The 25503-nt window shown below is 49.0% G+C and overlaps 2 protein-coding genes across 2 annotated transcripts; one reads left to right on the top strand and one right to left on the bottom strand.

Moving 5' to 3' along the window:
- Positions 1–276: 276 nt before the first annotated feature.
- On the top strand, positions 277–5633 carry LOC132591690 (gamma-aminobutyric acid type B receptor subunit 1-like; the record flags this gene model as incomplete). The annotated part of the gene is given in 4 exon segments (XM_060271234.1): positions 277–405; positions 871–886; positions 889–1013; positions 3622–5633. Coding segments are annotated over 4 exon segments (516 nt in total), but the record flags the coding sequence as incomplete, so codon positions are not given.
- Positions 5634–7626: 1993 nt separating this feature from the next.
- Positions 7627–23807, bottom strand: RNF225 (ring finger protein 225). Its single transcript, XM_060271232.1, has 2 exons — positions 23564–23807; positions 7627–10820 (listed from the first exon to the last, which is right to left on the bottom strand). The coding sequence occupies exon 2, from the start codon at positions 10770–10772 to the stop codon at positions 10008–10010; it is 765 nt and encodes a 254-aa protein (XP_060127215.1). The 5' UTR covers positions 10773–10820; positions 23564–23807; the 3' UTR covers positions 7627–10007.
- Positions 23808–25503: the final 1696 nt, after the last annotated feature.

Genomic DNA, 25503 nt, shown 5'->3' with positions numbered 1-25503 from the left:
GGGATGTCCATCTGTCTTGGAACATCTGGGTTCAGTCTAGCCATGACGCCTACATGGCCGCAGTGTCAGCCACCTGCCTTTGTGCAGCCTTGTTGTCATGTTGCGTGAATTCAGTGCCATTATCCGCCCTGAGCTTGTCTGTATAGCACAGTTGTCAATTTTGCGATACAGAATAAAACATTCCTGCATGCCCTCGTTTCTAATGACTGCTGCAGTGTGTGTTTTCCGGACTTGCAAAGGCCCCCTGACCCTTTCTCTAAACCTTCCCTCCTGCAGGTGCTGTGTCTCATCACTGCCCCGGTCACCATGATCCTGAGCAGTCAACAGGATGCGGCCTTCGCTTTCGCCTCCCTTGCTATTGTCTTCTCCTCTTACATCACCCTGGTTGTGCTCTTTGTGCCCAAGGTAATAACCAGACCGGGATCGAGCTGAGCATTGGTAGCAACTGGCTCCTAGCGTGGTTTGCAGCATAACTTAGCGCATGCCCAAGAATCTCAGGTTTCACTTACCAAAATCCTCTTTTAAAGGACTTGCCTAGTGTTGCTTGGGAGTTTTACAAAACCAAAACAACAGCCCACTGAGGGATGAGGCTTGGAGGGAGTCCCAAGGCCCAGATAGAGAAGCATTTTCCCCCCAAATGCCGCCGCCCCCCCCCCCACTTCCACATTTTTAGGAATCTCTCTAATCTCCCCCCGAAAAATTCCTCTGCTTTCACAGCCCAACGAGGGCTGCAGACCTGAGGTTGGCACTTTTGGCCCAGCAACAGAGTTTCTTCCCCTTCCTGCTGCCAGCGACACTTCTCCTCTCTTGACACTGAGGTGCAGTCGTGTGGCTGAGCCCTGTGTGTTTGTGTGTGGCCTGTTCATTCAGATGCGGCGCCTCATCACTCGGGAGAGTGGCAGTCGGAGCAGCAGGACACCATGAAGACGGGCTCGTCCACCAACAACAACGAGGAGGAGAAATCGCGGATGCTGGAGAAGGAGAACCGCGAACTGGAGAAGATCATTGCAGAGGTGAGGCAGGTTGTGAAGGCAGGTTGTGACCTGTTCCGGTGAAGCTGGGTGTGTGTCTTCCCCCTTGCCCCGTGCTACCTGCCATTGGGGGCTAGTAAGAAGGACCCTGCTGGATCTGGCCCATCGAGTCCAGCCATCCTGTTCTCACAGTGGCCAACCAGCCTGGAAGCAGGATCTGGGAACAATAGCCCTCTCTCCTCCCGGGGATTCCAGCAACTGATATTCAGAAGCGGCTCTGACAGTGGAGGTAGAACAATAGGCATCATGGCTAGTAGCCATCAGTAATCCTCTCCTCCATGCATTTGCCCAATCCTCTTTTAAAGCTATCCAAGTCATAGAATCATAGAATCGTAGAGTTGGAAGAGACCACAAGGGCCATTCAGTTCAACCCCCTGCCGAGCAGGAAACACCTTCAAAGCATTCTTGACATATGGCTGTCAAGCCTCTGCTTAAAGACCTCCAAAGAAGGAGACTCCACCACACTCCTTGGCAGCAAATTCCACTGTCAAACAGCTCTTACTGTCAGGAAGTTCTTCCTAATGTTTAGGTGGAATATTCTTTCTTGTAGTTTGAATCCATTGCTCCGTGTCCCTTCTCTGGAGCAGCAGAAAACAACCTTTCTCCCTCCTCTATATGACATCCTTTTATATATTTGAACATGGCTATCATCATCACCCCTTAACCTTCTCTTCTCCAGGCTAAACATACCCAGCTCCCTAAGCCGTTCCTCATAAGGCATCGTTTCCAGGCCTTTGACCATTTTGGTTGCCCTCTTCTGGACACGTTCCAGCTTGTCAGTATCCTTCTTGAACTGTGGTGCCCAGAACTGGACACAGTACTCCAGGTGAGGAGTACTGTCAGCGGTGGTCACTGGCCTCTCTTGTGGCCGTGAGTTCCATAGTTTGACTATGTGCTGCATGACCGAGCCCTTTCTTTTATCTGCCTGGAATCTTCCAACATTCAGCTATGTTGAATATCCTCAAGTTCTAATGCTATGAGAGGGGGAGAAAAGCTTTTCCCAATTCACTTTCTCCATGGCATGCATAATTTCATACATTTCGGTCATGTCACCCGCTACACATCATTTTTCTAAGCTAAAAAGCTGCAAATGGGACAATCTGCCTCTGGAGATGGTGGACTCTCCTTCCTTGGAGGTTTTTAACCGGAGCTTGGAGGGCCATCTGTCATGGATGCTTTGGCTGAGATTCCTGGCTGAGATGGGGCGGGGGGGGAGATGTTTTAAAACAAAACAGAAAGAAAACCTCAAACCAATGAATTTTTTTCATTGGCTTTTACTGATAAACCCGCTCTGCAGTGAAAAGTCCCAGGATATAGTACACCGACAGTTAAAATCAGATTAAATACAATAAAACATAAAGGCGCACACCAGCCGTGAAGCCATCAGATGTACTACAAGGGGTGATGACACCTAATGTTAGTCCTGCTCAGAGTAGACCTGTTATAACCAGTGGGTCTACTCTTGAGTATGACTTGGCACGATCTCACCCGCAGGGCACACAAGGCTGTGTTACGATGTTTACTGTTCCTATAACTCTTCCTTAAGCATTCAAAGTACTTGGCGTACGATCTGAGAAAACCAAATGTACCAATAAATATGGTACGACTCGACGCCTGATTTGGTTGCCAGGCAACCTTAGGGCCTGCTGTTAATTACTTCCTGGGTGTGTTTGCAGAGGGGAATCGTACAGGAGTGGACAACCTGCGGCCCTCCGGATGCTACAATATTAAAAAAAACAATTCCCATCATCCCTGACCATTGCCCCTGCTGGCTGGGCCTGCCTGATGGCAGTTGTTTTTGTTATTAAAACAAAACCAACAAAACAAGCCCCCTCCCTCCCCACAAACACATTTAAAAGGCTGTAGAATATTAGTCCGTCCAAGGCCTGGTTGAAGAGGAACATTTTCGCCTGGTGCCTAAAGATATGTAATGAAGGCACCAGGCGGACCTCCCTGGGGAGAGCATTCCACAAATGGGGAGCCAGCGCAGAAAAGGCCCCATTCTCATCTTGCCACCCTCTGGACCTCACACAGAGGAGACACACAAAGAACGGCCTCAGATTACGATCCCGTAGTCCTGAAGAAAGAGAGGCAGCCCTGGGGGTATTGAGATATACGCCTCTTTCATGCTTCTAAGTCACTTGCAGCCACCCGTTTCCCCTCCTTGCCCCCCCACCCAACAATAAGGGACATGGGTGGTGCTGTGGTCTAAACCACTGAGCCTCTTGCGCTTGTCAATCAGAAGGTCAGCAGTTCAAATCCCCGCAACAGGGTGAGATGCCATTGCTCTCCCCAAGTTCCTGCCAACCTAGCAGTTCGAAAGCACACCAGTACGAGTAGATTAATAGATTTTGCTGTGGCAGGAAAGTAAAAAAGCATTTCTGTGCACTCTGGCTTCTGTCACGGCGCCCCGTTGCACCAGAAGCGGTTTAGTCCTGCTGGCCACATGACCCGGAGAGCTGTCTGTGGACAATCCCTTGGCCTGAAAAGCGAGATGAGTGCCGCGACCCCATAGTCGCCTTTGACTGGACTGAACTGTCCAGGGGTCCTTTTTACCTTTTTTCTTTTTTACCACCCCACCCCCCAACAGAAGGAAGAGCGGGTCTCTGAGCTCCAGCAACAGCTGAAAGAGCGGCAGCAGCTCCGGTCGCGGCGGCGCTCCTCCAATTGTGCCGCCGACAACCACTTCAACAACTCGGCCTCGGCCTCGGCAGCCACCGGCCCCAACCTCTACCAGCCCAGCCTCCCTCTCGTCCGCTGCCTGGTGGCCGAGCAGGCCGACAAGCTGGGGCGAAACAACTGCGACGGCAGCCGCGTTCACCTGCTCTACAAGTGACATTTTTTCCTGGGCAAGCTACACAAAGCAGGGGAGGGTGGGCAGTCGGTACAGAGGCTCACAAAACCAGTGCGTAGGGACTTGTACAGCCGGCTGGGGAGTTTGCTCAAAGTTCTTTTGTTCATTTTTTAAGGGGGGGGGAGGGAAGAAGAGAAATCATAACCTCTGGTTTTTGTAAAATACCTTTGTGTCCGTCCACCTGCCTGTGCCCCTTGGACCTGGAATCGAGGTGCCAACTCTATGGAGACTTGTTTTAGAAGTAGCGGGTCGCAGGGGACACCGCTGTTTGCCCCTCCCCTCCCCAAATGCACATGCACACTTGCTTACTTGACAAATGTGCCTCTCTGGAAAGATGGATGCGCATCAGGCAGAAATAAGGGTTCTGTGGCTGTGTGTGTGTGTGTGTGTGTGTGTGTGTGTGTGTGTGTGTGTGTGTGAATCTCTCAAGACTCTGAACACTTGCATCCTGCAGTATCTGTTCCTGTGCACTTCTCTCCATGCAGCTATTTGGCTACTCCTGCAGCCTACAGAAGCCCCAGTCGAAGTACAGTTCAACCGCAGCATAGCAATTGACAGTTGTGCTTGCAGTTAACAGTGGAAGCTTTTCCCTCCTTGCTTCCCACAAGCATATCGCTTCCAGGTGCAGCTGGGTGTCTGGAAAAGGTAGGCACTGTAGCTCTGAGACAGTCCGCCTGTATGAACAGTATTGAAAGGGATAATCCGTTTACTTGTGGGCCAAGCCAGCCTGTTGCACTAGGATGCACAGCTCGGCCAAAGCGTTTTTGTCCTGTGCAAACCCCGAACGATTCCATGCAGTTAGACTGTGCAGCAACGGATTGGTTTCGTATGTCATTTGGCACCGAAATGGTCAAACTAGGACCCCGGCCCAGTCTGATTGTGGCTGTTTGTATTGGGAACTAGAAACACACACACACACACACACACACACACACACACACACACACACACACACACATTCCTCCTATGGTTGCGCTTCTGAGCCACATTGCACAAGGCTATCGAACCTCACTTTGACCTCCCTTGATGCTTGTGTGCATACGAGTGCGGGATTGTGCGTGACTGCAATCTAGTCCCATCCACGCCGTGTGTTAAGACTGAAGGCATAAATTAAGGAAGTGGGGATCAAGTGCAGTTAGCTTGCAGGTGGTGGTGGAAGTTGCAACATTCCTGCGCATTCTCACTTGCAGGATGCACTTGTTAAACAGGGAGAAGCTCCTATTTAGACATCCAGGGGTACATCCAGAGACTGTGCAAGAAGGCTGAAACCCAACCAGGTGGCTTCCTTTTCAGAGGCAGCTGTCAGCCACTGAAGACACGAACACCTTGCCAGTTCTCTTGTAACGAAGAAGCGTTGCTCTTTGGGGCCTGGGGTGGGCAGAGGCATCTCCAGTGCGCTTGCCAACTCCGAGCTCTGCCTACGAGATTGCTGCCTGCACCGCGCACTCTCTGCCAGACTCGCCACGAATGCCTTCATCTCTCACCCCACCAGGAATGTAGGATCTGAAGCCACAGTGAGGTTAAGAGCAGGGCAGGATGCTGGTGAATATTAGGGGAACGTGGGTCGGCAGCTCCCTTACGACCAGCCCTGGGGCTGCCTCAGTAGCTTGTGTGTGCGTGTGCGTGTGCAAGCATGCATGCATGCATGCGTCAGCACCTGTTCCTCCCCACACTTTTCCAATTTGAGCACTTTATTGTCCCAGCAGTTGTGGGTGGGAGCAGTGGCTGCTGCCAAGGGGAGTGGGGGAGAGAGAAGGGGAGCCCAGGTGCCTGCCAGACGTCCCCATCCAGCGTGCAGATGTTCTTCAGTAAAATAATACAATATGAGATTTGGGCTCTCGTGTCATCTGTGAATGAAGCAATTTCCCCAACCTGTGCTCCATTTTTCTATTCTTGCACCTGCTTTAGGTAGTGGTGGTGGTGTCCATAAGAGGTAGATGAATTATCAATTCACTAACTTAGTGCACTTTAATTTCTTGAATGGAAAGTACAAAGCTGCTCTGGTGACTGGGCGGAGGAGGTTTCTCGGTGACATCGGAGGGGCCAGCCAATCTGCACCAGCCACAACCGGCTGCTGCTGCAAACTTGCAGAACTCGTTTTCTTTCAGAGCCCAGCTCCGGGAGAAGGAAGGTGCGCTTGGATTCAAAGGCGGCGAGGCTGCTTCCAAATTGGCTCTGAAAACGGTGTGCCTGTCTGCAGCTTAAACGGAAGCTGCACACACAGGCTTCTAATCCATGCACAATATATGCTTTGTCACTTAAGCCCTACAGTAGCAGGATTGATGAAAAACTCAGGTGGGGGGGTGGGATGAGTGAGCAGTAATGGAAGATGCTTGTAGGGGAAGACAGAGGAGCTGTGAAGGAAGGCTCCAAGTGGCCGGCTCGCTCAGAAAACTACAAGTCCCAGGATTCTCTGGGGGGAAACCATGACTCTTATACCACTTGTAACAGGTATGGCTTCCCCCAAAGAATCCTGGGAACTGCCTTAACTGTATTGCGTGGATGTGGTCTAAACCACTGAGCCTCTTGGGCTTGCCAATCGGAAGGTTGGCGGTTCAAATCCACGCTACAAGGTAGCTCCCAGCTTCTGCCAACCTAGCAGTTTGAAAGCACACCAGTGCAAGTAGATAATTAGGTACCGCTGTGACAGGAAGGTAAACAGTGTTTCCATGCACTCTGGTTTCCGTCATGGTGTTCTATTGCGCCACAAGCGGTTGAGTCATGCTGACCCTGAAAGCTGTCTGCGGACAAATGCTGGCTCCTTTGGCCTGAAGCGAGATTATTGCTGTACCCCATAGTCACCTTTGACTGCACTTAACCATCCAGGGGTCCTTTACCTTTACTGTATTCTGTACTTTGCATCTGTCGATATGTTCGTCATTCAGCTTGTAAGAATCTGGCCACCCAACTTATCATTAGACTAGTCTTGCTCTAACTCTACACCAGGTAGAAAAGAAAGTACAGTGGGGGATCTACTGGTAGATCATTGATTTGCAGTAGATCAGGAAGGGTTTCCCAGTTGTCATAAGACCAGCAATAACAAAGGAGGTTTGCCCTGCCCTAAAGTGTGTTGTTAGAATCTGTAGTAACACACCTGTAGTTTTGTACCTGCATATACAGGTTGTCCCAGTGTGAGCTTCAGGAGCTGAGGTAGGCAATTAGCTTTGGCCCATGTGCCACTACAGTGGTGCCTCGCTTAACGAATGCCCTGCTTAATGAAATTTCCGCTTAACGAAAGGATTTTTCGAGTGGAGGTTGCCTCGCTAGACGAATTCATTTTATGAAAAATTCGTCTAGCGAATCGCGGTTTCCCATAGGAATGCATTGAAATCCAATTAATGCGTTCCTATGGGCAAAAAAAAATTCAAAAAAATTCAATGCATTCCTATGCTAGACGAATTTTTCGTTATAAGAAAAGACCCGTGGAACGAATTAAATTCGTCTAGCGAGGTACCACTGTATTTTATACCTGGTTATGTGTGGTGGCCCTTCCAGCAGAGGAAAAAGCTAGATCCCGCATGCCTTAGCATTTTTTCCACGTCCTGCCCTCTTCTCTATGATCCTATCCCTGCGTGTTTACTTTGGCCTATGATATATTCCATTTGTGAAATCACAGGGTGTTTAAACTTTAAAAAAAATGGAATACTGTTCTGGAAAACAATTTTTAATTGGGGGGGACAAAGGAGGGAGGGGGGAGACAAATTATTTGGGGAGTCCCTTCAATCAGTCCCCGTGGGGAAACAATGGGAAGTGTCCATTAATGAAGCTTCCAGCATCTGTCCCAAGGTTTCTAGTTAATGGAGATCAGTTTGATCAGCTCATGGGAAGCCATAAGAAGAGAAAAATAAGTATATCACCCATCCACAACAAATCTTCCAAGGCGTTCTTTGGAAACCTGTGGGCCTGTGCTGGTAGTAGATTTCATTTAAAAAAAAAATATATGGTTATGTCTTCGAGGAATATCCGAGTTTTTGGACCAGCAGCATCACTTAGGGAGGAAGTCATGTTGGCTCTTGCCCAGCTGCCCAAAGCAGACAAGCAAGACATGAAATATAAAATGGAAAACAATTTGCTGGCGCACTAAATTTGAGTGGGTGCAAAATCTAGTTGCCAACTCTTGAATGGCACCCCCACTGGCGTGACATTGACAGGAATCTGATCTTCAGGAAACTGGCAGCCAACCATGTTCATTTCTGTGCTTTACCAGGTTATTTCTGTATCTTAAAAAGGCACCAAAACAAGCCAAGGCGGCCTCTCCTGTAACCATGTTGCCCTCTTAAATCCAATAGCAAGTTATGACATGATGGAGACAGAAATCCCAAATACAAACTGGATTATCCTTCCTCCTGTGCTGGGCTGCCCCCCTCCAGCAGGGCTCCTGTGTGTCAGGTAGAAATTTAACAGGTGAAGCCTCCACCACCAACCTGTTACCACATCTCTCTAATGAGAGAGGCTATGCAATTTGAATTTTTGCTGGCCATGCAGCTATTCAAGACACAGAAAGCAAGCAGGCTGTCTTGCTAGCGGTTGCGAATGTAAGAGACAAGAGAGCCTGTCCATTCCTCCAACATGAAGTTGCAAGCGTGCACACTTAGGCTCTCAAGTCCTCATCCTTGTGCATGTTAATTAAGTTGGAGAAATGGTCATCCCTTAGGAGCTGTACTCGCATTGCGCTGGTACAAGGAGTCAGCATTGCTGAGCATCTGCTGGGGCCCCAGATCCCTAGCTACGGTAGGACCCCACCACTGCTGATTCCCAAAGCCCTGGGGACCCCCTCACCAAGCAAGTGAACAGGGACTGGCCCAAGGAGAAGCAGCCATCACCAATCCCTTTGCCCTCTCCTCCCAGGCAGTGATGGAGACCGGGACGGGGTGAGTGAATGGGCAGCAACACAGAGGTGAGGCTGAGGAGGGAGAGCCCCCCTGGCCAAGTTAACATCCCCACCCTCACGCCCACCAAAGATCTAGAGCCTATGCTGCAAACTCTACACACGGAGATGGTAAAATGGATTTTGTGCCCCTATGGACCCCATCTTCATTTGCTTTCCTTTGTCCCAAATTAAAAAATCAAGCACATCAAGGAGGAGAAGGTTCTGTCTTCACCCAATTGCTGCTGAACTAGTTTTCCTATGGCACAGGTTTGTATGTTTTTTATGCAGGAGAGCGTTCCAAAAAGGCAACCCCTTATCCCCTTCCTCCAGAAATCATACGCAAGTCTTATCACCTCAGGGTTCTGCCATCGCCTTCTTGGGTGTTATGTACTGAGCTGAATCATAGAACAATAGGATCCAGAATCAGTCTGATTGGTCCGCAGGAGCCACCCAATCCAACTCCAGGTGGAAGTGAATCCGCAACCTGATTGGCCTGCAGGAGCAGCCAATCAGGTGGCTGGCAGAAGTGAATCCGCAACCTGATTGGCCTGCAGGAGCAGCCAATCAGGCGGCTGGCAGAAGTCAATCCACAAACTGCTTGGCCCACAGGTGTAGCCCTGAAGTAGCCAATCACGCAAAGCCCATTGTGTAAATAATGTATATAAGCAGATGGTTTTGGGGAAAGGGCATTCTTCTTCTCTTCTTCTCCTTGATGACCATAGCTGCCAAGTTTTCCCTTTTCTCGCGAGGAAGCCTATTCAGCATAAGGGAAAATCCCTTTAAAAAAGGGATAACTTGGCAGCTATGTTGATGACTACCGGTAAGAGCTGAATAAAGAGCATGAAATTCACTCTCGACTCCGAGTATATTTCATTGGACCAACCCAATAGTCCTATTCACACATTTATTCATTTTGCATTGAGAAGGTGGATTTGTTCTCTCTGTACTGCCCTGCTTCTGAGTGCAGCGAAGAGATGGTAGACGGTAACTTAAGGTATGCTATGCCATATTGAGGCAACGTGGCCCCAGGCGGCTGCGGTGGGAATTCTTCCGGTCATTCAAGCAGTACTTCAACTGGTAAAGTGCAATTGCCTTCACAGCTTCAGCCAGTCTTGGACACGTGGCAATTCCCCCAGTATCCTGCTTCTGAGTAAGGCAAGCAGCCTCTGTGCAATCGGAGGCTACAAGTGGTGCAGCCGCTACAAATGGCAACTGGAAGAGGGCAAGGGGGCCCTTTCTCCTTCGCCCCTCTTTAGCCTTGGGGTACAGAGCCAGGTGCTGGGCTGGAGGTCCAGTTCCGCACTGGCCCATGACTCTGGTTACTATAGTGCGGGCCTCCCATGGAAGTAGTGTACATGGACGGCATCAAAAATATGTAAATGCCACAGGTAATTAAGCCAATGGTAACCAGGAGGGCGACCGCCAGGGCCACGTAGAACGGCCAGCCTGAGAGGGCCAGGTTGCGGCTGGCTCCTGGCGGCGCAGGCCTGCCAACGTCGACACTCAGGCTGACAGTGTTGACGGAAGTCCCGGGCTTGGGCCCGGCTGGGGCGCCGCCTCGGCCCCTACCCGGCAGGTAGAGCAGCCCCCGGCGACGGTCAAAGCGCACGGAGCCCGGGGGGACAGCGGGCATGGAAGATAGTTGCTCCAGGAGGTTGCTGCGGGTGGGGAGGCCCGGCAACCCCTTGCGGGAGGGGAAGGCCGTGGGGGCCCGGCAGACGGGGCAGGTGAGGGCGTTGACATCCTCGGAAGAGACGTTGATGCGCGCCAGGCACTCGAGGCAGAAGACGTGGCCGCAGCTCAGCTCCTTGGGCAGCCGGAAGAGCCGGTCGTAAGGGGTGAAGCAGATAACGCAGTCGAGGGCGCTGGGCTCGGCGCTGGGCGCTTCCTCCTTGCAGGCCGGCTGCTGGGCTGAGGCCTCAGGCTGGAAGCTGACGTCAGGCTGGTCCATGGCCTCACTGACCGCCACGCTGCGCCCAGAGGCCGAGGCCTCCGGTTCTGTTTCAGCAGGCAGCATCTCCACTCAGCCGCCCCAGAGACTTGGGTTGTGCCCGTGTTGACATTTCTAGAAAGGAGAGAGAGAGAGGCCAAATATTTACCCCCGGTGATAAGGGGCCGCACAACCACACTGGCACAGGAACCACCGAGGTAGATTAAAAGGGAGGTGCACCACTGTGTCTGGAGCTACCATGATAGGGTGTCCAGACGGGGGGGACGGACCAGGCAAACCACATTAAAAGTCAGCACAGGGCTCAAAACGCAGCTAAGCGATTCTCGTTCTTAGTTGGGATTAACGCTGGGGTTGTGTTTGTGGGGGTGCATCAAAGCACAGCATTTTGTGAAGAACGACAGGACAGATATGGGTTGTGTCTAATGTTCATGGGTACGCCTCTTCCCAAACCAGTGGTGGGAGCCCAGTGGGTGCAGATAAAAGTGTGTAAACGGTCCCAGACATTCTGTCTGACATATTAGAAATAAATTACAAATTGTCCAAATTGTCTGCATGCACACAAAAGCTTATACCCAGAACCAGCTTAGTTGGCCTCTAAGGAGCTACTGGACAATTTTTTAATTTTCTTATTTATTATTTATTTCAACAGCATCAGACCAACACGGCTACCTACCTGAATCTAGAATCATGTCTGACATACAGACATACCTCGGGTTGCAATTTCTGCGGGTGCTCATTTTCGGGTTACAGACGCACTGAACCCGGAAGTCCCGGAATGGGTTACTTCTGGGTTTTGGCGCTCACGCATGCGCAGAAGTGCTAAATTGTGCTTTGCGCATACATAGAAGCGCCAAATCGCGTCACACGTGTGCGCAGACACGCGCTACGGGTTGAAAACGCTGTGGGTCGAAAACGTGCCTCCCGCACGGGTCACGTTCACAACCCGAGGTTCCACTGTATTTTATGCTTGCCAGCGTTAGTAGAATCATAGAATTGTGGAGCTGGAAGGGACCCTGAGGGTCATCCAGTTCAACCAATGACAATGCAGGAATTGAGAACAATAGTCTGAGAACACCCGATTTGTGCCACCCCTGCAGCCGTCGTTTATGTGCTACTCGTACGGAGGAGCAACACTGATACAAAGGGCCTGCTGTTTCAGTCCAGCTCCCGAGGTTGCACCATGCCTTCGGATGCTAAGGGATAACATCTGAAGCAAAGAACCTTCTCTGTTCATGCAGGCTCCCCCTACAATTTCCAGCCCCCTAAGTTCAGGCTTCCAATTGTGCAAGGCACCTCTACAGCTGGGAAGAAGCAGGTGACCTTGAGAATTGGGCTGGACATGCAGCCCCTTGGTAACCGTGATGCCTCCTCCCAGAGGCAATTCAGCCATAGCTGAGGGGTAGAACATCTGCTTTGCATGCAGAAGATCCCAGGTTCAGTCCCCAATGGCATCTCCAGGTTGGGCCAAGAGACAAAACCCTGTGTGAAATCCGGCAGCGTCTCAGCTGGTCAGTGCAGACCAGGGTTGGCTTCTCAGGCTTCTCAGACTACAACTCCCATCCTCCCTGGCCAGGAGTTGCAGTCCAGAAACATCTGGAGGGCCACAGATATTTCCAAACACTGGTGTTGGAAGCACTGGGATAGAGAGACCAATGGCCTAACCATCTATAAGGCAACTTCCTGTGTAATGTATAAAGAGAGCTTTCATTGCCACTATTCAGACACCCCACATTGTGTGACTGCATACCCTCCAACATGTTCAGTCCCCAAACCGGGACTTGCATCTTCCTGGCCAACCAAGATCACAGAGCCCAAAATACATGCTTTGTATTTTGCTCTTGCACGAGAGCACAGTGCCCCAAAACATGAGTTTTAGAGCGCTGCACAAGATTGCGGCCCTGAAAAAAAGCACTTTTTGCAGGGAGGGGGCAAGATCTTGGCACAAAATCATGCAAGATCACGACGCCCAAAGTCGCTGCCATACTCCCGCGAGGACACTTGCAGAATATGTGACTGAATGTGCAAAAAGTGGCTCTCATCCTCTTCTGCCACTTCCACAATCAAGACAGCCAACATGCATACCATCTGTCAACACACAGGGTTCTGATCAGAAGTCACGATGAATATGAAAGAGAGGAGAAAGATAGATAGATACTTTATTGTCATTGTACATAGTACAACGAAATTGAATTCCATCCCATAAAAAAACAAAAACAAAAACACAATTACAGCCACACACACACACACACACACACACACACACATATACACACCCATCACAACTCCCCAAGATCATATTATTTAGTTACAGCATTTAAGATGGTTATAGCTCTTGGACAGAAGCTGTTTTTTAATTTATTCGTTCTTGATTTAATTGTTCTGTATCTCTTGCCCGAAGGCAATGGTGCAAAAAGACTATATCCAGGATGAGATTAATCTTCTAAAAATATTATTTGCTTTTTTAAGGCAATAGGAATTGTATACTTCTTCCAGAGATGGGAGAGGATGACCGCTAATATTTTGGCCCGTGGTTATGACCTTCTGAGCACTTCCTGTCCATGACTGTGCAGCTGGAAAACCAAGCACAGATGCAGTATGTGAGAAGGGAGGAGGAGGAGGACGAGCCTGCAGGATCAAGCCAGTGGCATGTCTAGCCCAGCTTCCTGTTTTCTCATAGCAACCAACCAGATACCTTTGAGAAGCCCACAAGCAGGATCCGAGTGTGAGATCACCTTCCCTCTCCTGCGGTTTCTAGCAACTGTTATTCAGAAGCAAGATTATGATCTTGCTGCCCCTCAAAAATATCCAGTCACTTGTAGAAATATTATCAGAACTGAGTTTTGAGAGCAGCTGGTTCTTCCTCAAGCCCACTCCACAGGCGCCACTGTGCTGGCGTAGATCAGTTACCATAGCCTGCCCTCTTTGCTATAATAATCAAAGTGCATTTCACTGGCCCTATATAAAGGTATTCACTGCCGGCACTACCATGACCCCCCTCATCCCATCCCATCCTATAAACAAGGCATCTCAATCCCAAACCATAGCCTTCTCTTTTTCTTTTTGAAATCATTTTTATTTGTTTTTACAAATACAAAGTTATAAAAATCCATATATAAATCCATGTACAGAGATTCCTCCAAATCTCACGACTGCCCCCTCCATGGGACGCAGGTGGCGCTGTGGGTTAAACCACTGAGCCTAGGGCTTGCCAATCAGAAGGTCGGCGGTTCAAATCCTCACAACGGGGTGAGGTCCCAGCTCCTGCCAACCTAGCAGTTCGAAAGCACGTCAAAGTGCAAGTAGATAAATAGGTACCGCTACAGTGGGAAGGTAAACGGCGTTTCCGTGTGCTACTCTGGTTCGCCAGAAGCGGCTTTGTAATGCTGGCCACATGACCCAGAAGCTGTACGCTGGTTCCCTTGGCCAGTAAAGCGAGATGAGCACTGTAACCCCAGAGTCAGTCACAACTGGACCTAATGGTCAGGGGTCCCTTTACCTTTACAGAGATTCCTCCAAATCTCATGACTCCCCCCCCCCTCCATGGGGTCCCATTTTTAACATTTACAACTGCATATTCTTCCATTCTCTTAACTTTTATATCAGTCCATATTGTCCATGGTATTTGTTAGACTACAAGTGAAATCAAAATCCTGCCAGTGTTTCCACCTGTGGTCTCCTAAATAACTTATGAATTTCCCCCATTCTTTTATAAAGTTTTTGTCCTCTTGGTTTCTGAGTGTTCCGGTCAGTTTTGCCATTTCGGCATAGTCCATCAGCTTGGTTTGCCATTCCTCTCTGCCAGTCCCAAAGGACTAGGCCTCATCTGAGGCAGGCTTCATAAGCGTTTCCCAACTTGGGTCATTAACTATGTAGATCAAGGGTAGGCAAACTAAGGCCCAAGGGCCGGATCCGGCTCAATCGCCTTCTAAATCTGGCCCAGTCGCCTTCTAAATCTGGCCTGCGGGCGAATCAGCGTGTTTTTACATGAGTAATGTGTCCTTTCATTTAAAATGCATCTCTGGGTTATTTGTGGAGCCTGCCTGGTGTTTTTACATGAGTAGAATGTCTGCTTTTATTTAAAATGCACCTCTGGGTTAGTTGTGGGCCATAGGAATTCATTCTTTTCCCAAAAAAATATAGCCCGGCCCCCCACAAGGTCGGAGGAACCATGGACCGGCCCCCTGCTGATAACGTTTGCTGACCCCTGATGTAGACGTTTCTCCTCACATTCCAGCAAAGCTCTGGGGAGGGAGCCTGCAGCCCTCCGGGTGTTGGACTCCTGCTCCCATCAGCCCCAACCAGCACAGCTAACGGTCAGGGATGATGGGAGTTGTAGTCCAAAACACCGGGGGAGCCACAGGTTCCTGTTCTGTTGGAAGAAATGTTGGACCCGCCGAACACTGCTTTCACTAGGAAGCAAGCAGCATCCTCCCTAGGGTTGGGGGAAGGTTTGTTAATCTAAGCGGGATCCCAGCCAAAGCCATTACCTGGGACAAAGGAACTCGTTTGGCAAGCTTGATCTTATACATTTTACCACAGACATACACGCGCACAGGTTTAGAAGGGGCACAGAGTCCTGTGGGATTGAGAAACATGCTAAAAACAAGGATTGCAAAGGCTTTTCGCTTTCTGCAAAGCGTCACCCCCTCCCCACCCCGTGAAATCCCCTTCTCCATTTCCTGTGAAGTTCCTGGAAATGTTTCATCTCAAGGTAGCATGCTGAACTTAGTCATGACTGGGGTAGCAGATCAGGTGCGAAAGAGGACAGGTGTCCTGGCTGCAACTTTAAGAGTGAGGTAGAACAAGGGAGAGCGCAAAATATGGTCTGAAGCTCAACATCAAAAAAACCAAGATCATGGCCACTGGTCCCATCACCTCCTGGCAAATAGAAGGGGAAGAAATGGAGGCAGTGAGAGATTTTACTTTCTTGGGCTCCTTGATCACTGCAGATAGTGACAGCAGTCACGAAATTAAAATACGCCTGCTTCTTGGGGGGAAAGCAATGACAAACCTAGACAGCATCTTAAAAAGCAGAGACATCACCTTGCTGACAAAGGTCCGTATAGTCAAAGCTATGGTTTTCCCAGTAGTGATGTATGGAAGTGAGAGCTGGACCATAAAGAAGGCTGATCGCCGAAGAATTGATGCTTTTGAATTATGGTGCTGGAGGACTCTTGAGAGTCCCATGGACTGCAAGAAGATCAAACCTATCCATTCTGAAGGAAATCAGCCCTCAGTGATCTGGAAGGACAGATCGGGAAGCTGAGGCTCCAATACTTTGGCCACCTCATGAGAAGAGAAGAATCCTTGGAAAACACCCTGATGTTGGGAAAGATTGAGGGCACTAGGAGAAGGGGACGACTGAGGACGAGATGGTTGGGCAGTGTTCTCGAAGCTACGAACATGAGTCTGACTAAACTGCGGGAGGCAGTGCAAGACAGGAGTGCCTGGCATGCTCTGGTCCATAGGGTCACAAAGAGTCGGACACGACTAAACGACTAAACAACAGAACAAGGGAAGTCCAGCAGCTGCAGGTTACACAATAAGTGACACCCTGCGGAAATTCCTTGTTTTGCCCCACTGTTAAAGGTGCAGCCAGGACACCTGGCCATCCAATTGCCCTCCCCCCTATCAGTTCCACTAAGCACACCCCATCCTATTTCAGCTTACCATCAACTTTAGGAGCTGTTGTGTTTTGAAAGACGGAACATCTACTCTGCCTTCGAGATCCTTATTCTCCTGTAATAAACTCTTCCTTTCAAAATCCGGAATAATTTCATGAACAAACGAACCTCTGGCAACTCTCTAGTGCTGCCAATTTGAGCAGGAAGGAGGGAAAAACTTTTGTGGCTTTAACAGGACCCTGCTCTGCTCAGATTGGTAAGAAAAGCTTTTCACAGAAAGGAGATAAGCGTTATCACCTGCTAAAGGCAGCGATGGAAAGCTACTGTTAAAGGCACCACAGAAGGGGCTGCTGGTTTCTCTTTTTAAAAAATGTCGTCGTCCCCAATTCATGCACATACGCTCGCTGCCCTCTACTTGGGGGTCCGGAAGATCCACATCACGAGAATCTCAAACCTCACACTAAGAAATATTGAAATTATGTCGCTCGTTTTCCGCCTTCATCTCATTTGAGCCTCGCAACCCCGGGTGGCAGCGAAAATCAGTTTGTTTTTGAAGCCAAATTTATCAGATTTCGACTTTCCAGAACAACAGGTGACACTTTTTAACAGCAAATGTTTCGATACAGTTCTCCAACCAAAGAATGTGTACCAAAATCCATTCAGATGGGGAAAGAGTGCATAACATGAATATTGTATTTATCTCCTGGAGAATCAGTCAATCCATGGCTTTTAGACCTCACAGCTATGCTTTGCTTTCATGGTTGGGGGCAGAAATGCTGCTGAATACCAGTTGCTGGAAATTGCAGGAGGGGAGAGGGCTCTTGATCTCGGGTCCTGCTTGGGGGGTTACCCAGGGGGATCTAGTCGGCTACTGTAAGAACAGGAAGCTGGGCTAGATGGGCCCCTGGCTTGATCCAGCTCTTCTCAGGTTCGTGGTTGTATGTTCTGTATATGTAGTTTGTTTATGGTGCTGGAGGTTGCTGGGAAATCCATATCACCAGTAAAATTAACTACGAACCCCAAAATTTGGAACCCCCTCCAAACCTGTGGCAGCTTTTGCAGCGTTTGCATCCAGCTCACAGAGCTATGATTTCCTAGCATTCCCTGTGAAGATCGATTTTGAAACCGCTTGAGGAATTGTAGCTCTGTAGGGGGAATAGACAGGGTTTCCTAACAACACTCATCACCCTTAATGAATAACAGCTCCCATAATTCTTGACTGTTTAAAGTGGCATCATAGTTTTCAAATGTTTGGTGTGAAGGTGGCCTTAGTCTGTGGCACAATGACATGTGGATTTTGAGGTTAATGTTCAACAGCTTTTCACAGGTAAAAATAGGGTCAAATGTATGTGTAATAACTAGACCTACTCCAATCCATCAGGCTTCAGGAGAGAGAGAAAGGGATTGGCAGGCCTCTCCTTCTGCACTGCTGAAAGACCAGCAGCGCCTGTCTGCTTCTCCTTGGGATTTTTCCATCCCAGCTGGCTGTTACTGCACCTAAACTCCCAGCCGGCTGTTGTTCTTTCCCCGCCTTGAAATCATTTCCCCTTTTGTGTTGTGTTTTTAAGATTGCCTGCCTCAGGGCAGGGACTGCCTTGTTTCTGTTACTTGCAAACAGCTTGAGCAGCCTGCTTTGGCTGAAGAGCAGGATGAAGGAGATGCTTTTAAAACAAACAGGTACACTCACAAAAAGGAGCACACCTACCTACACATGCACAACCTGCCTCTTCTGCACACCTTCACTTGCTCCACAATCACACTTCTACTAGAGATTTCGAAAAGCCGTTTCTGCCTTTTCTACGTATTTGGGCACCTCTTAAGAGATCGTAACCCAAATCTGCACGATGGCTCCTGAGATCAAGGCGCAGGTTGTCCTCTATGTTTGGATTCAGCCAGGCATCCTTTTTTGAAGCAAGATGCCCAATGGAACCTTTTGAACCTGCACTGGTTTTAACCGGAGAGTTCAAAATGTCACCGAATTTTTCGGTTTCTTCAAATTCCCAAGCAACACCAGTGGAATGGCGACATACAAGCAGCTTTGTAAATAAAACAAAACAAAGTTGTTTCTGGTAGCCACTGACAGCCAGAAAGAATTGCCCTAACCTCAAAGGATGACGACGCTCTCCTGGTCGTGCCTCAACCTGCCGAGGCTTATTCTAGTGGCAAGGAGAGGGCTGGCCTTTTCTGTAGTTGGCACCATTCCTGCAGAACCACTGCCCAGATGACAAGACTCCCCTCTCAGTCTCATTGATGGGGTCCAAAAGAAAGCAGAGCAATGTGTTTGGCACCAGCTGGGTTGCAGGAGTTGCCGGAAGGAGGCATACAAGGAGCTATCCAACCGTCCCAGGAACCTCTACTCCAGATTTGTGTAGCAGGGTTTACTCCTTAGCCTTTTCTTCTCCCCAATATGGCCCTCAATGCAGTGGAGGTTTAGGATCAGAGTTTTCCATCTCCTAGATGGGCTACCTTCCCAGGTTGGCAGGCCCCACTTGCCCCTCACGTCCCTCTACAGCACATGCAGAAACTGCCTTCTTGACCATCGGACCCACTGTTGGTCTCATCTGCTCAATCCACCAGAGCCTGTCTTTGCAGGCAAGGGAAATCCCTAACTCACTGAGGGTTTGAGACCCATTGGCTTCCCTCACCTGCTTTGTCCGGCCAGTTGAAGCCATTTCCTGGGGTGTGGCCACTGTCAGCTTCTAGGCGCAGCAGGTGAGAGCTGAGTGCCAGGTGGAACAAACTACCCCAGGAGCAGGAGAGGTACTACCTCTCCCATAGCACCCCAGGCTAGCTTATATACACACACTGTACAAAGGTAAAAATTACATTAGTTACTCCACCCATTTTTAACTTTAGCTCCACCCACCACCAGCATGCGGACCCCAGAGTGTCACCTCAAAGGAAATGTGGCCCTTGGGCGGAAAAAGATTCCCCACACCCAAGTTGGCGGAAGTTGTTTTATTCTGGATTTTGTGGGTCTCTTGTATTTTTTCTTTCCGCACACCACTTTGTTATCGTGTGTGAAAGGCAATATACAGAATAAAAGATATTGCAGTAAATGGCTTGCAGTAATTGGTAGGGAATCCTAACCCATAATACTACTAATGTTAGTAACTATAATATTACCAACCTCTATAATTTTTGGGTGCCTGCTGAAGACATTCTTTTTTAGACAAGGCTACCCAGATGTTTAGGGACGCAGGTGGCATAGCTGCCAAGTTATCCCTTTTTTAAAGGGATTTTCCATTATGCTGAATAGGCTTCCTCGCGAGAAAAGGGAAAACTTGGCAGCTATGGCAGGTGGCGCTGTGGGTTAAACCACAGAGCCTAGGGCTTGCCGATCAGAAAGTCGGCGGTTCAAATCCCCGCAACAGGGTGAGCTCCCGTTGCTCGTCCCAGCTCCTGCCAACCTAGCAGTTTGAAGGCACGTCAAAGTGCAAGTAGATAAATAGGGACCGCTCCAGCGGGAAGGCAAACGTTGTTTCCGTGTGCTGCTCTGGTTCGCCAGAAGGGGCTTTGTCATGCTGGCCACATGACCTGGAAGCTATACGCCGGCTCCCTCAGCCAATAATGTGAGATGAGCGCGCAACCCCAGAGTCGGTCACGACTGGACCTAATGGTCAGGGGTCCCTTTACCTTTACCCAGATGTTTAGAAAGTTCGTACGGGATGTAATTTGTTTTCGTCTGCTCTGTTGTGGGGTTTGTAACTTTCCGTATGTTTTAGATTCTGGTTTTAATTTTTTTGGCAATAATTTTATTGCTTTATTCCTTTTTTGTAAACCGCTCTGAGGTTTACATTCAAAGCAGTATATAGCTTTCATGAAATAAATAAACACTGTAACTGCCAGTTGCTACAAATACCCAGACTGAAACAGGGGACTAAGTATTGCAATGAGGTCTTAGTGCTGATGTACGTACACTTGCATTCATCAGGGCCAGTCCAAGAAACCTTGGGGGCCAGCAGAGGAACAAATAGCACCCCCGACCCAAGACAAAGTGCCTAGTATTCAAGGCAGGTCAATGGATCTGGATTCCGGAGCACCAGAGGCAGATTCCCACAAGTGCCTCTCCCCTCCCTGGCAGTACAAGTACAGCAATAAACTGAACGACTTAACAGCTGTCTGCCTTTTTATGACATCCAAAGTCAGCTGCCTGAGGCAGCCGCCTCAGACTGCCAAATGGTGCGGCTGGCATTTAGCATATGCCCTAGAGGCCAGGGGCACCATCTTCCCAGATTTCTCGAGACTCAGGACCAGGGGCAGAGGAAGGGGGGTACAGTGGGTGCGAACCGCCCTGGGTGTCACCACTGAGGAGGGTGACAAAATACCAAGCGGCACTCACCGTGGGGCCTGCCCCAGGAGAGACGCGTGGTTCGGGCACGCACAGGCTCTGCGCTGCCCAAGCGGTCCGCCCGCTGCCTCGCCACCAGCTGTAGGGCGGCTGAGTGGGAGGAGGCGGGCAGATTCCAGAGGCCCCACGGTGTGCCCAGCCCCTATGAGCGGCTCAACCCCGCCCCTGGACGCGCTGCTCCAGACGCCCAAGCGGCTTCCTCCGCCACTGCTCAGGACATCGGAAATGGGATTTGGAAATTGCCGCAATTCTCATGTTTGCCCGAGGTCAGGAATGGAAACCACGAAAATGAATATATATTTTAAAAAATTTAAAATTGCCCAGTAGCACCTTAGAGACCAACTAAGTTTGTTCTTGGTATGAGCTTTCGTGAAAATGAATGTGAGTGGCATTTGCGATCGTTGGGATTTTTTAGTCCGCAGATGGTTACACATAAATAACCATGTTGTCCCCGGCATTGTTTTGTCCCTTTCCTTTCCATTGAAATACATTGAAGGGCATTAGTTGTGATCAATGTATGGTATATTTCAGCAGAAGCCAGAATGCAGCAGAATGGAAACAGCGCTGGTTGCAGTGAACACAGGATGGCACACAAATCGCTGCCTCCGGCAAGAATGTTAATTGCCAAAAATTGGAAAGGAGAGAAAATTCCAACAGAGGAAGAATGGCAAATTAAATTATGTGAATACTTAGAACTAGCAAAGATGACAGAGGCCATCAGGAATCAAACAAACCAAAAATTTAAAACTGAATGGGAGTGCTACAGAGTATACTTAGAAAAACATTGTTGTGTTCCTAACGCAGGATTGCATTGCAAGATGTAGCTATGGATAGCTGCCCAGCCTCTTCCTAAATAATTGCAGTGAAGGAAGGTCCAACCTTCTCCGGAGGGCTGTGTGCTGCACCGTGAAAGAGCTTGGGCTGTTGAGAAGGTTCAGCCAACACCTCCTTCCTTGCAATTTCCTCCGATTAGTTCTAGTTCTGACCTGTGGAACAACATCTTCTGCATGACAGCCCCTCAGGTATTTGAAGGCAACCATTCAGGCTAAACTCATGCAGCGCTTCCAAGCGTTCCTCACAGGACTCGGCGTACCGTATCCAAGACACTTCAGGAAGGGTGCTGAAAACTGGGCTGCATAGACTTTCAATCATACATACACCTCTCCTTAAAGAATATTCACACAGCTACGGTTGTGTAGCTCTCACGTGAAAATCGCATGGAGACAGCGGTTTAGAAGGTGATTCACATTTGAATTGCAATAATAAAAAGTTACAATCATAATCATCCAATTATCAGCACTCTTAACAGAATTTTTTCACAGGATTTTTCTTAATTGGATTTTTCAGATGATTTAATTTTAAAAAATGGGGTGAGAGAAGGAATGGGAATGTGTTTTAAATGTATGCATAGTTTCATTAGCCAAAGGTCTGGGAGAAGAAGAATGCTTTTGCCTGGCACCTAAAGATATCCTAAACTAATTTTAGAGAGACTTCCTTTAAAAGGTAACAGTGTTTCAGCCAGGGAAATGAGTAATAGGCACTGTCCTTAAGACACCTGAAGCCCATGTACAGATTGTCCTGTATTTCTCTATTATTGCTCACCTGTGGCTTCAGACGTGGAGTATGGGATGCAAGCAGAGCAAAGGCAGTACATATAAACAGAGCCCAGGAGTTATTACACCGAGGAGCACTATTCTGTTTGCCTTGTTCTTTGTGTACCACTACATTCCTCCACCTCCATCCCACCCAATGGTCCCCTGCTTTCTAGAAAGGCTCCCTAATTTACACTACTGGTCTTTCTATTGTATAGCCCTGATCAAGCAAAGCTATATGCTCACAAACACACACAGGCAGCTCAGGAGTGCTCTCAGGTTTCCATGGCTGCTGCTGCTTGCGCTGCTGAAGAGGCTAGCCTTTTTTTTCTTTTCTTTTTTGGTGCTGCCGAAGAGGCTAGCTTGCTCTTTCTTTCTTTCTTTTTCTTTTGCACAGCCTCTTCAAAGAAATCTCTGGCTCTTCAGCACCTTCCTCTGCTATTTCAATTGTGGTCCTAGGGACCACCTGAAAACACGACGAGGGTCACATCCCTGGATCGCAGGGCCTCGAAGCAGCGACCAAGCAAAGGAGTGATCTCAAAATACAGAGTTTTGTTGGACTTGGAACCCACCACAGACCACAAAACTCATTTCCAGATTGAGTATGCAATCCCTGAAGATGTGAAGTCAGGCACACCTGTGACAGAGTGCCCTTGAGCATATGCTGAGTGCGCTTCCCTCACACTGCTGGATAACTACAAACAGCTCCCATATGCCCGCCGTGGGATTTCCTTGTTATGGGATGGGACTATTGCAGACGTTAGAAATCCCTATCTATGCAATACAACCATTCCTTGTCTACCAATTCCATTCTAAATATTAAGCGATTAGCAGAAGTGGCTTTCATAGGTTTTCCTGGAACCACAGGGACTAGAAGCAAGGGTGCAGTTGGTACTGTATTCATTGTCTGTTTTTTAGGAGGAGGTTCTTAGCATTGGATAGTTGCCCACCGCCTTCCCAGAGGGGCAGTTTTAAACCCGATGTATCACAATCGTATGCCAATATATCCATTGCCCAAAACAAACAAGCAGGCACCCGGCATCCACTGAGTGCATTGCTAGGAATAGTTTTCAGCATACTGTGGGCCACCCGGAAATCAGCTTCCAGCCACATCAAAAACCTTCCCCCTCTCTCGCTCCTGCATTGAGCACCTTCTGCTCTCAGCTGGCCCCATTTTTGAGGACTTGCCCGCTTTCACAACCTCTGCCAGCCCCCCAAACTCTTGCCCATCTGTCTGCAGCCCCCTGTTCCTTCCAGGCCCACCCCTGCCAGTTCTTTGTAAAGCCTCACCTGATCTCGAACGGCAGGCGTTTTCCTGCAAGAGAGATCTGTCTCCAGCTAGCTGAGTGCCGGGTTCGCTCCTGCCCGTCCCGCGGTGCCTTCTCGTGTGTCCAGTCGCCCGCTCGCTCGTAGCCACTCCCTGCCACTGGAATCTGCCCCCTGGAGAGAATGTATTCCCAGGTCACACCCCACCTCAGGGCTCCACCTGCTGCGAGGCAAGGCAGGGGTGGCCCAGCCGGTGCTGCCACATTCTCTCTTTTAGGCTGCTTGGGGAGGAATTTGCCGGCACATAATCCTTCCTCAGGGTTCCCACAGTGCCTCCTTCCAGCCGCGACATCAACTGCAAGCTGCAGAGTCCGTCCTTTTCGCAGGACAGAGGCTCTTTTGGCCTGTAAACACCGGTCCTTATAAACTGGTCACCTTCTTATACAGGCCCTGCAGCAGCACATTTGCTGTGCATTATTGTGTGAGGAAAGAGCTATTTTGGAAATTAAAGTGGGTGCAAAGGATTCTATGGGATGGAGCCCCCAACCCAGCTTAAATCATTTTATAAGCCATCCCTTGCCACCTAGCACTTTTCCTCCCCTGTAGATTTATTACAGCTGGTCGTGAATCTCAACATGTTAATTTTCCGAGGTGCAGAATGTGCGCGGAGGAGAGAGCAGACGGGGAGAATAAACCTCACAAGAAAAGCAGCAGTTTGCACGTGGCAGTCCTGTGGTCCTCTCCTGCCTCAGATAATTTAAAAAATAAGATTCACTGGCAAAGTTCTTAGATCTAGAATACAGTGGTACCTCTGGTTACGAGCTTAATTCGTTCTGGAGGTCCGTTCTTAACCTGAAACCATTCTTAACCTGAGGTACCACTTTAGCTAATGGGGCCCTCCCGCTGCTGCCACCGCGCCACTACCACACGATTTCTGTTTTTCATCCTGAGGTAAAGTTCTTAACCCGAGGTACTATTTCTGGGTTAGCGGAGTCTGTAACCCGAAGTGTTTGTAACCCAAGGTCCCACTGTAACAAAGTCTCAAAAGTCTTAATATATCAGTCAAGTAATATGCAGTTCCCAGAGTGGTTAAAAACCATTCCCTCTTCATGGGGGATTCTGGGAATTGTAGCTCTGGGAGGGAAATAGCACCCTTAACAAACCACAGCTCCCACATGGGCCCCAGTTAGCGTTGATCCATGACGGGGCCTTCTCAGTGGTGACTCTCCATTTTTGGAAGCAGTGTCCAAGATGCCTGAAATGGTTATGCGCCCAGAGCTTTGAAGTTACTGCCAGGCACTAACCAGCCAGCGGCAAGAGTCTTTGGAAGGCTGTTTCGTTTCACAGCTGCCTCATAAGAAACTGTGTTGAATCGTCCATGGCTGGAGCCAAGGGCAGGGTCATGGAGTCGATACACAATGCTTTGGGGATTCCCAAACTGGGTTGAGGTCCATCTTTTCCCCTCAGGATTAACCTTCAGGGGGATTTCAAAACATTCCTATTCACCCAGGCATCCCATGGCTGTGAGATACTGTTCCCGGCAACCTTGACATTACCAGCTGTGAATGACTGTTTCCACACTTTTTTAGACGTTCTCATTTTCTCAGTATTTTACATGTTTTTGTTTATTGTGGGTTTCCTCTAACTTTAGTCATGCTCAGGGGAGACCTGCTGAAGTTAATTAACTTGGGTCTAGTCTTTACAATGGTCTATTTACTGTACTCTGATAGAGAACTTTGGCTGTATCTTTAAAGCACATCCGAAGCTCGCTCTTTCACTCAAAGAATTCTGGGCCCTGCAGGTTGTTAAGGGTGGTTGGGAATGATAACTCTCTGAGACGACAGTACCCAGAATCCTTTGAGGGATGAATGTGCTGTAGTTCTCATTATATTGTTTTGCTGCTTAGTTATGTGTTTCCCTGGGCTTCTTTGAGAGGAAGGGTGGGGTGGGAAATTAATAGTAAA

Source organism: Zootoca vivipara, chromosome 2, assembly GCF_963506605.1.
Source record: "Zootoca vivipara chromosome 2, rZooViv1.1, whole genome shotgun sequence".
In the NCBI taxonomy this organism is placed as follows: Eukaryota; Metazoa; Chordata; class Lepidosauria; order Squamata; family Lacertidae; genus Zootoca; species Zootoca vivipara.
Note: the sequence above shows the minus strand (reverse complement) of the source record. Positions and strands in the feature narration are given on the sequence as shown.